The sequence below is a fragment of the Nanorana parkeri genome, unplaced genomic scaffold, assembly GCF_000935625.1.
Source record: "Nanorana parkeri isolate BGI_ZX_2015 unplaced genomic scaffold, ASM93562v1 scaffold583, whole genome shotgun sequence".
NCBI lineage: Eukaryota > Metazoa > Chordata > Amphibia > Anura > Dicroglossidae > Nanorana > Nanorana parkeri.
Window position 1 is genome coordinate 470,052 of NW_017306851.1, and position 11,646 is coordinate 481,697.

At 44.6% G+C, this 11,646-nt stretch overlaps 1 protein-coding gene across 1 annotated transcript in view; it reads right to left on the reverse strand.

Moving 5' to 3' along the window:
- GRM7 (glutamate metabotropic receptor 7) overlaps positions 1-9,664 on the reverse strand; it is a 351,320-nt gene extending 341,656 nt beyond the window's left edge. Inside the window, exon 1 of the mRNA XM_018562551.1 lies at positions 9,195-9,664. Coding sequence (XP_018418053.1) covers positions 9,195-9,569 — 375 coding nt within the window. The 5' untranslated portion in view covers positions 9,570-9,664. The remainder of the gene's footprint in view (positions 1-9,194) is intronic.
- Positions 9,665-11,646: the final 1,982 nt, after the last annotated feature.

An 11,646-nucleotide genomic window follows, 5' to 3' on the forward strand; every position in this document is an offset into this window, starting at 1 on the left:
CACGGAGTGGGGGGGGGGGGGGAGAGAGAGGGAGGAGAGAGAGAGGGAGAGAGAAGAGAGAGAGGAAGGAGAGAGAGAGAGGAGAGAGAGAGAAAGGAGAGCGGAGAGAGAGAGAGTGAGCGAGAGAGAGAGGAAGGAGAGCGGAGAGAGAGAGAGAGAAAGGAGAGCGAAGAGAGAGAGAGGAGAGAGAAATGAGAGCGGAGAGAGAGAGGAGAGAGAGAGGGAGAGAGGAAGGATACCACAGACAGGTAAAGATGGAGTAAGAATTGTAGAAGAGATGACATGGGGGTGCCCCCCACCCCCATGTCATCTCTTCTACAATTCTTACTCCATCTTTAAATGGGAGTTAGAGTGATGGAAGGGATAAAAGACAGCAATGGACAGACAGTAAGCTTAAAGTTCAAGTTTAATCTGCTTATATTTTGCCTTCCCTGGTATCCCTCCCTCCCCCATTTTTTTTAAATATACAATTATTACATTGTCATTACATACCTTATTTTAGTCCCAGTGATATCATCACTGAGTCTCTGTGCTTCTCCATGCACTGCATGCAGATCATAGCTGGTGGGAGGGGCCAGCTGGGGGCTGTCTACAGCCTCCTTAACACATCACAGAACCGTGCCTCAGGACTAACCTCAAGAGCCCTCAGCACCGATGCAAGCAGTGGGCTGGCTCTTGAGCGGAGTTATGCAAATGTCAAAATGTCTTGGCAGGTGTCTGTCTGGAGGAGTGGGCATTCCTAGGAAGGCTTTGTTTGCATGCAGACCACCCACATGAGATGAAGAGCCTACATGAAGGAAAGAACTGAAATTCAGTGACAGTCCAGTGACAGTCAGGCTGGGGAGGAACAAGTAGATGATGTTGGACGTCCCCCAGCCAGGAAATGCGGCGGGCTCTATCTGACTTGCTGCAGCTTCTAATGCACATTGTGAGAAGCTCCCAGACTCAGATGTCTTACAGACCTTGTAAAATGTTCTTCATCTGTGGACCCGCACAGACATGAAGCTCCCCGGGATATAGTAACAAGGGAAGTATGGCCAGTTCTGGATTTGTGTTGATGAAGAAAATAAATCTTTGCGGTCACAGATGAAGAAATTAAAGTGTGTGAAACCACATTGCATGGTTGTATCTGCTCAGTGACGGTTGGGGGGGTCGGTTGGGGGGGTGGGAGGGGCGAGGAGGGGACTTGTACAGATCAGATTTTGCTTCTTTATTCAATACAAAAACAATTCCAAAAATATCTAGATACAAAAAATTATTATAAAAATTGACACAATTGATGGATCTGAAGAAGCATCGGAAGCAACACACCTGGAACCCATTATCACTTCGGCATTAGCGATGAATTTTCTTTAGCTGGTGGATGTGTATGAGTGTGGTCCGGACATTTCAGGGGTGTTGATGACCATGTTGTCAATTGTAATGCGGTGGAGGGAAACGCACTTGGCTTCCTGCCTTAGTGTGACTATTAGGTTACAGGACGGCATCCTTCATGGCCTTGAAGACTGTGACGCTGGTGCCTTAAGGAAGAACTCCCAGCTGCTTTTATTTTGTTATTGATTATGGGGAATGGACTTGTCATCACACATTATTGCATGCAATACCCTTGGAGTTTGTTTGCCGTGTCGTAAAAGTTCCTACTAATACATACATCTACAATCTACATCCATCACCTACATCCATCACCTACTTCCATCACCTACATCCACCACCTACATCTACCACCTACATCTACCAACCTACATCAATCACCTACATCTACCACCTACATCTACCACCTACATCCATCACCTACATCTACAATCTACATCCATCACCTACATCCATCACCTACATCTACCACCTGCATCCATCACCTACATCTACCACCTACATCCATCACCTACATCTACCACCTACATCTACCACCTACATCCATCACATACATCTACCACCTACACCTACCAACCACCAACATCTATCACCTACATCTCCCACCTATATCCATTACCTACATCTACCACCTACATCCATCACCTACATCTACCACCTACATCTACCACCTACACCTACCAACCACCTACATCTACCACCTACACCTACCAACCACCTACATCTCCCACCTACATCCATCACCTACATCTCCCACACACATCTACCAGCCACATTCATCACCTACATCCATCACCTACATCCATCACCTACATCTACCACCTACATCTACCACCTACAACTACCACCTACATCCTCCACTAACATCCATCACCAACATCTATCACCAACATCTAACACCTACATCTACCACCTACATCCATCACCTACATCTATCACCTACATCTACCACCTACATCTATCACCTACATCTACCACCTACATCTACCACCTACATCCATCACCTACATCTACCACCTACATCCATCACCTACATCTACCACCTGCATCCATCACCTACATCTACCACCTACATCCATCACCTACATCTACCACCTACATCCATCACCTACATCTACCACCTACATCCATCACCTACATCTACCACCTACATCCATCACCTACATCTACCACCTACATCCATCACCTACATCTACCACCTACATCCATCACCTACATCTACCACCTACATCCATCACCTACATCTACCACCTACATCCATCACCTACATCTACCACCTACATCCATCACCTACATCTACCACCTACATCCATCACCTACATCTACCACCTACATCTATCACCTACATCCATCACCTACATCTACCACCTACATCTACCACCTACAACTACCACCTACATCCTCCACCAACATCCATCACCAACATCCATCACCAACATCTAACACCTACATCTAACACCTACATCTAACACCTACATCTACCACCTACATCTACCACCTACAACTACCACCTACATCTACCACCTACATCCATCACCTACATCCATCACCTACATCCATCACCTACATCCATCACCTACATCTACCACCTACATCTACCACCTACATCTACCACCTACATCTACCACCTACATCTACCACCTACATCTACCACCTACATCTACCACCTACATCTACCACCTACATCTACCATCTACATCTACAATCTACATCTACAATCTACATCTACAATCCATCACCTACATCCATCACCTACATCCATCACCTACATCCATCACCTACATCTACCACCTACATCTACCACCAACATCCATCACCAACATCTATCACCTACATCACCCACACACATCTACCACCCACATTCATTTGATGGTATTTGAAAATACCATCATTGGAAACAGTTCAACAAGACATTTTTGAATAACACATAAGAACACATCTTGTGCCAAGTCAATCCTCATGTCAGCGCCGAGGATCTTTTCCAACTACCAGCTGGATACTTTCAGGTCAGCGGCTCATTATGTGGAGAAGCCAGGATAAAGATGACTGCACCGAGGAATGAGCCTTAAAAAAAACAGACTCTAGGATTTTTATTCTGACATTCGCTTTTTAATATGTCTATTTATATATAGTGTATACATGGATACATTTGTAATGACTAAATAAAGCCTGTTTTTATTACATGTCAGCCCTGATGAAGGGGGATTCATGTAGAGCACATGTGTCAAACTCAAGGCCCTGGGGCCGAATCCAGGCCTCCAGGCCATTTCCTAGACTTCTACTTTCAGATCTAGGTATTAAGTTATTACTAAAACCAGTGATAATCAAATGCAGAGGCAATTATGATAAAGATTAGATACATTTATGTAGTTTTACAGATACCTTTGAAGGCAACCATAATGTTGATGCGGCCCACGATTAAATTGAGTTTGACACCCCTGGAGCCCCCAAAACACACTGAATGTCAACTCCTAAAACACTCTTTTATTATGAAAAATAAAAACTTTATCTGGACTTGGTGTTCTAATTCTTTCCTCCACATAAGCACCACACTTCCCGTGCACAATGCCCCCCATTGCTTACCCCAGCAGAAAAGCGATCTTTGCTGCCCTATAAACGCGGTTGTACGGTCCTCTACATTGTGACTATAACCTTAGAATGACGCATATCGGACTGCATACTAAGTCATGTTGGATTTCAACAAAAAAGTAGAAACGTGATAATCATTATAATTATTTACAGTTACAAAAGAATAACATTTTTGCCCTTTACAAACAATCAAGTTTTTGCTCTCAAGGAAAATGACAGCCGAATGGCAACTGGGCTGAGAGAGTTGCCGGCTACATTCGAATTGGCCTCTTACAGCAACAGATGCACTCTCCATTTTTTTTGTGATAAATGAGACCCATTGCTAAACTTTCCAGATCCCCCCCCCCTCCCCCCAAGTGACAGGCCAAACATCACCTCTCGCCTATTAAAACAGTTCTTTTTTGCCAGGATCCTAATTAGGCACTTGCATATAATAGGACTAACCTAGACTTCACATATTCTGTAATTAATGAGCATGTCTAGAATTCAAGGCTCTTTACGCATTCATTGTTCACCGTAGGAATAATTTGTTTTATGCCCCCATTAAATACTCCGATCGGCAAGCAGGGGCTCTATAGGTGGAGAGTGCAATGAGAGCTGGAATTTTTGTGAGAGAAAGATGGACCAAAGGGTGGTGATAGTCATAGACGGCGTAATAAATGCAAGCTATGCTCTAGGTTCTGGTTGAGATTATATGGCAGTTTGCTGCATGGCAAGAGGTGATGATGGACATCCGGTGTAGTCATAGGTGCTCGTTGTGGCCATGGAGATTTATTGGATCTGTAGAGAAGAGTAAAAGACTAGATTCACCAAGACTTTAAAGCTTTGGCCGGCATCGCAATGAGCTCCTGGTGATTGCAATTCCTTTGCTGGTCCTTGGAGATACAGTATCTCTCCATCTATGGACAGCAGAAGAGTACTTCAATTAAATGATCCTGCATGCCACCTTCCTCATGAAATATCCCACCTCAACCTAACCACTGAACCATCACGTTCTCAAACAATTCATCCCCACACAGCTACCTCCTCATGTATCACTTCCCCCTCCCCTTTTAGATTGTAAGCCTTACCGTCTTGAATTGTATTGTCATTGTAATGTCTTATATTGTAAAGCGCTGCGCAAAATGTTGGCGCTATATAAATACTATGTAATAATAATATTAATAATCTTGAAATACACGTGAAGACCTCAAATTCAATAAGTCATGAAATGCTGGGTAATATTTATGTCCCCCAACCTCCTCTGAGATATTTGGGCCTTTACTAGCCATGGACAATAATGCCCATCTCCTTTTTAAAGCTTGGCATATGTGTCTGGGAAGGTTTTTCTTCTTTGCCCAGGGTGATCTCAGAGTCTTTACACCTAGACTGTACAATTTGCATATAGACATATAGACTTTGTACCTTGTGAGTCAGGGTTGACTAATGACTATGACTAAGGAGGAGTGAGCAGATTTAAACACGGTGTAAAGAAGCACATATAATCTTGTGAACAGCCCACCCCTTTCATGTTCAGTAGAAGCAAACCATAAGGGCCGTGACAACACTTTTCTTCTCATCTCATTTCATACCAACGCCCACTTCTTTTCCCAGCTTTGAAATGCTAGTGACTATCGCAGCCCTGGTGATGCCCACCTTGAGCTTTCTCCTTCCATGAACCCACCTAACTACCACTCAGGGCCAGATTAAGCCGGTGGGTCAGACAGGAAGCAGCAGAGACGCTCTCTGGTTAGGCGGTAATTATGCCTCATTAGAGAGTCGCCGTGCCTCTGCCTGATTGTGTTCAGTGTCACTGGCCTGGATTGGCATTGGGCATGCAGAGGCGATCCAGGCCCTTTTCAGTGGCAGTCCTGGAGCTGGAACTCCAATAGCTCCTATCTTAATCTGGCCCTGCAACCACGCCATCCAACCCATCAGCTCACAAGCAGACATCGCCATCACTCTCTCGATTTGAACATATCAAAACAAATTCCAGCTAATTACACCAGCTAGAGTGACAAATCCATTTATGACTTTTGAAGGAACATTCATGTGAACCTTCCTATATTTGCCTGTGCTTGTGTTTTAAAAGATACTATGTTGTGAGCTTGTGTAGTAATGACCTTTAGATATTATTGCAAAACTGACCGAGTAAATTCTGACTTGGTTTTTTGCGCCTTTTCACATGACATATTTCCATGATGGTATATGGCATAGAGAATTGTAGCTGCTCCCTCTAGTGGTTGTCTGTATTATACAAAGTTCAGTCAGCATCCTTGCTGAATGGATGCTGCAGTAAAATCAATTAGAGAGGCCAAAGGAACTGCATACTTTCTTTAGTAAAATTCTTCAGACAGAGATCTGTGTCCGTAGACCTGCATTGCAACGGGAAGCAATAAAGCACATGCACTGTGCTGCACTATAAGGATGTAAGTATGCAAAGATCACCAGTAAAAATGTCTTCATCGGTATGCTTATATAATTACAAAATATAATTGCTATAATGTATATTGTTCATAAGACATCAACAGATTGATAAGGTTGTACACAGCTGATAATATTTGCATTGCTATATTAAAACTTGATGAGAGAGAGAGAGAGAGAGAGAGAGAGAGAGAGAGAGAGAGAGATAGATAGATCACTATATCACTATGTTATATCTAACTACATGTTACAGTGCCCTTTTGCAGCACAATTCAAGCAATGTGTATGTGGCATGAAGCAATGGTGATCATGTTTTCAAACAGGTTACATAATAAGTAACAAGTGACATCATTATTGACTTCTGTCTTTATGATGTTGCCAGTCCTGCTGCCCTGATAGGCTGCATCTTCCTAAATACTGGCTCATTACACCTAATGCTTTTAATGTCTTTATTAGCAGCTACATTTTAAATCTCCACAAGGGTCGTACTTGCAGCATCCTATACACATTGTGCAAGAGCTCAGAATATATAGATATATATATATATAGCTAGCTACAGCTATGTGGTTGGATAAGCAACGTAATTGAAGACATCTGTTGGTAGACATACATAAACTATACTATGAAATGTATTTAACAGCATACCAACCAATCAGAAGCCATTTTAGCGTATAGAATGCATTGAAAGCTGATATGGGATTGGTTGCTTTGGGTGACTGCACATAATAACGCAGCATCAGCGTAGCTGTAATGAATATATTGTGAGAAGGAAAGGAGAAAGAGTATATATTACATTTACTGGGCCAGCTTAGCCAAAACTAATTTCAGCTTTTGATGTTGGACTGTTAACAGTTTCTTATGTGACTCTGTTGGTAAAATATCTGCAGTTGAGTTCTTGGGGGTCTGCATACCCTGCCCTGAAGCAGAGGACTGGGGTCTTCCTCTTAAATGTATCATTTATATTATTGATAATGCAACAGGAGGATTGGGAACACCACAAGGAGGGAGGGAGCAGAGCCAGGAACTGAGGGGTGGGGGATCTGTTTAATGGACTCCCCAGGAGATATAAGGAACCAAGTGGTGGCTCAGCCCACCAGACTAAACCAAAAGCTAATACGGGTTAGCACTATATTATGACCATTTCACCCATAACTACCAATCATGGCAATCCACTCTGCCAAACTAAAATCAGATTTCTTGCTACGAGGCATTGTATCATCATCGCTCTTCGCCTTATAAAAACGCATGCAGGAATATTTGTAATGCATCCACTGAATGGGATTCTGAACTGAGGAGCCTATCATGAGGTTCAGCAGTGTGTTCCCTGTGCTGCTATTTGATGCTTGTTCTCAGCTGTGCTCTAGGTGCAGGTGTTATGCTGTAAATAGCAGGGAGAGGGAAGCTGGTTATTGCATGGGTGTAAAAGGATGGAAGTTAGAACCAGTATAATGAGAACCAGTCTAGAGGCATGTGTGCTCCCTCTCCCCACCATGCAAACGTATCCGCAGCTTGTTAATCTTGCTGAACTTCAGCACCATGGACAGTACCCTCTCCAGCACTAACATAGGGAACCCTATGGGGGGGAGAGGGGGGGGTGGGGGGTCTGCAGCATTGTAATCGTTGGGTGATTGTATCAAAAATCGTTAGCAAGCAATGCAACTTTGAATAAAACACAAATTTAAAGAAAATAGAAATCTTAGCTCCATTTTAATTCACTGCACGGATCAGCTGTCAATCACTCCATCCTCCTCACACTTGCATGGAGCTACAAGTGTCTCCTTTGGCCCCGATCCAAGTGGCTTTCAATGCAAACCCATCTTTTACCCTCCAATTATACATATGGTGTTGTGATTGCTCATCTATTAACGAGTTATTATCCAATTCACAAGGATTTGCACTGCAGTCGCTGAAAAACAGTGGAAAGCTGCAGGAGAGGGGAGGCAACAAAGCCAAGTGGGTTCCGATGGATTAGGAGCTGAGCTGGTAAAAAATAAGAGGCACACTTTCAGCAATAGTTAAAACGTGGCACCCATTAAATGCAACGGATAGCTTGTGTGTTGGGCATTGAGCACAGACACATGCATACACCCACATCACTCACACCCACACATCCTCAGCACTCATCCCTTGGTCTTACTGTTGGCCCCCCAACTCTCTCCCACATATTAGGCATCGCATCTAATGAAGACAGAGCCATGGTCGTTAGCAATGAAAATCAGAGACAGGAGTCTAGTAGAATGGGCAGTGACACAGGGATGACATTATACATTGCTATCATTTCATGACTGCACATTTACACTTATTATACCAGGCAGACTCTTCATCCTCCTACAGATTCCAGTGCAAAAAAGAAGAGCAAAAACCTCCTGTAATAAAGACAAGTGCCAACAGTAAAACCATTAGGGCTAACAATTGTAGCAGAAGGCCAACCCCAGGGGGGGTCAATGTATACTTAATAGAAATTGCAGCAGAGACAGGGAAATAATAAAAAAAAAAGAACAGGGAAGGGTTGAGAAGATAATAGATGGTTAAGCAGGTAGCAAGCGTTCTGCATGACATGTATAGAAGTGGAAGTGGGTTATATAAAAGGGAGTGGAGGAAAATAGCAAGTGGCAACCACAGAGGCTGTAGGAGAGAATTGCTGGTAGTTGAGGGGGTAGAGAGGAGCCAGTGGGAGAAAATGGTGAGGGAAAGGAGTAATGAGCATAGACCAGGCTGGGGACATTGCCAATGCAAAATCTCCAAACTGCACCATCAAAATAGAGAAATCCAATGCAACATGTGAGCTGGTCATCGGCTGCCTGGAAGAGGTGCCAGTCAAGGTCTCCTACCTGGAAGAGGCGCAGGATGTTGGCCACCATGATGGACACCGAACTTTCCGATGCCCCAATGACTCCCACCACTTTCTCGGGGCGCACATAGACAGGTGGCTCCCCGTTGGTACAGCGGGCATCCGAGGCATCCTTCTGGATGAGAGCCTGCACAAAGGTCAGAGACTGCTCCAGCGCATAGGTATCCCTGGAGCAGGTGTCCAAGATCCGTGCCCCCAGGGTGACGTTGGGCAGAAGCTCCGGGTCGCTGTTGATCTGGTCGATAGCATAGAGCATGGCTTCCAGACGGTGGATCCCGTTCTCTTTCCTGATGTCCCCGCAAGGCATGCCTGCCACCCCCCTGGCATGGACGGGGAAGAGCCCTCCAAGAGTCATATCTCCTTCCAGCCTGATGGAGTGAGGGGCATAGGGCTCCTGCCCGGAGACCAGCACCACGCAGACCCAACAAGGCAGCCAGTAGGATAATTGAGACAGCACACTGCCTGTCTCTGCACATCCACAGCTTTAAAGCTGCCTTCATTGCCTGCGCCGCCCACCCATCTCATGTCATCACGCTGCCTGCGTGTTATGTCATTTTATGGGCATTTTTGGGGGGCTCTCGGTGCCCGCACCTCATATGTGTCACCTGCCGGAGGTGGAGGGGGCCGGGGGTCCGACCCAGCCACAGACAACAAGGAGGGCAATGAAATGATGGCACTGAGGGGCAAAGGGGGCACTGCCAGAACGTGCTGACATCTTCAGGGAATTACTGCCTAATCCTCATCACAACCTTAACCCTTGGCACTCTGAGACCACAGCAGCCCAATATTTCCAGCCTTTCCCCCCACACTGCTGGGGAATAGGAGAGGAGGAATATACTGGACTTGTCTTTTTTTTTTTTTAAACCCAGTTATCTGTTATACATTTTATTAGGTTATTGTCTTTATTTAATTGTTTTATTAAATCATTAATTTATAATGTATTTATTAATTTTCTTGATGGATACATCGTTTCTCTTTCTAGGTAAAGCGTATGTAAACTTTAAAACATGTTTTTTTGCATGAGCATGGAACAGTTAAAGCTGACCTCCAGAGAAACATTCAAAACTCCCTTTGCAGTGGGGCTCCCCTGCACTGTAAGGGTTAGTTTTACTTAACATACCCAGGGCTGTCCCTACCTTATTTGGCCAGGAGATGGGGGGAGCCTTGGTCAGAGACCATACCCCTCGTTCCCCAGGTTCTTTGCTCCAATGCAGGTTGTGGCGGACGACCCCCTACGTCCTCACTTACAATACAGGACTGCTGGCCCTGCATTGTACGTGATGATGTCAGAGTGCCTGCGACCAATGGAGCACTGGAGAGAAGCAGGTTCGGGTAACTGGTCACATAGAGGGGAGTAAGCCTGCAGGAACAAGCAATAAGGGGAGTAAAACTGCATTTAATAGTATCCTGGACAAAAATGAACAAAATTAACCCTTGCAGTGCTGGGGGGGCAGCTGTCTAAAAATAAAAGTGTGGCCTTTTCATACACGTCAACTGCCTATATCCCTGGTGCCCAACCTGCAGCCTGAGGGCCACATATAGACTTTGGTGCTTCCCATGTGGCGGAATCCCATGTGGCGGACTGGCGGACTCATGTAACATGTTGCTTGTCTCTGACAGTCACCGGCCTCATGTGTACAATCTCCAACCACATCTGTAGCATGTCCATAGTTGGTTTCCTCTCTCAACTCTTCAGTCTGAGACCAGCATCTGTGCCATAATGTGTACTGGATAATATGTGGGACCCCTTGATGGCATCAAGGGACACAGTGGAATCCTATTATATCCAGTTAGCTTAAAATCACTGGTCTGAATAATACCCTGTGTGATCTCTGTGAGGCTTCAGGGGGATGAAAGGGTTAATGCAGACAGCTTGGAGGAAAATGCCGGTTGCCATATTGACTTGTACAAATCCGGGTTTATTGAATAAGACAAATAGCAAAGTGCACCGACCCCGAGAAACCAATTCATAATCATATTCCAGAGTTCCTAAGAGATGAGAGGTGGGACTGGGTACTGGGGGGTACAGACATTGGCACATCATGATTCCCTATGGCAGCACCTAGTTTATAAAGGGAAACATTGGTTCAATGGTTGTCTTCAGGGATGTCAATCAGCAATTGGCTGGTAGATAGAGAAAGTTCTAGATATTCTCAACCATGAATTGTATCAAATTGTACTGTTAGGGGTATAATATGAGGAATTTATTGGTTTAGACTTTACTGAGAGGTCCACTTTAAGTCAGTGAGAGTCCACTTTCCATTAATGAGGGGTCCACTTTAAGTCAGTGAGAGTCCATTTTAATTCAGTGAGAGTTCACTTTAAGTTACTGAGAGGTCCACATGAAGCCAGTGAGAGTCCCCTTTAAGTTACTAAGGTGTCCACTTTAAGTCAGTGAGAGCTCCCTTTAAGTTACTGAGAGGTCCACTTTA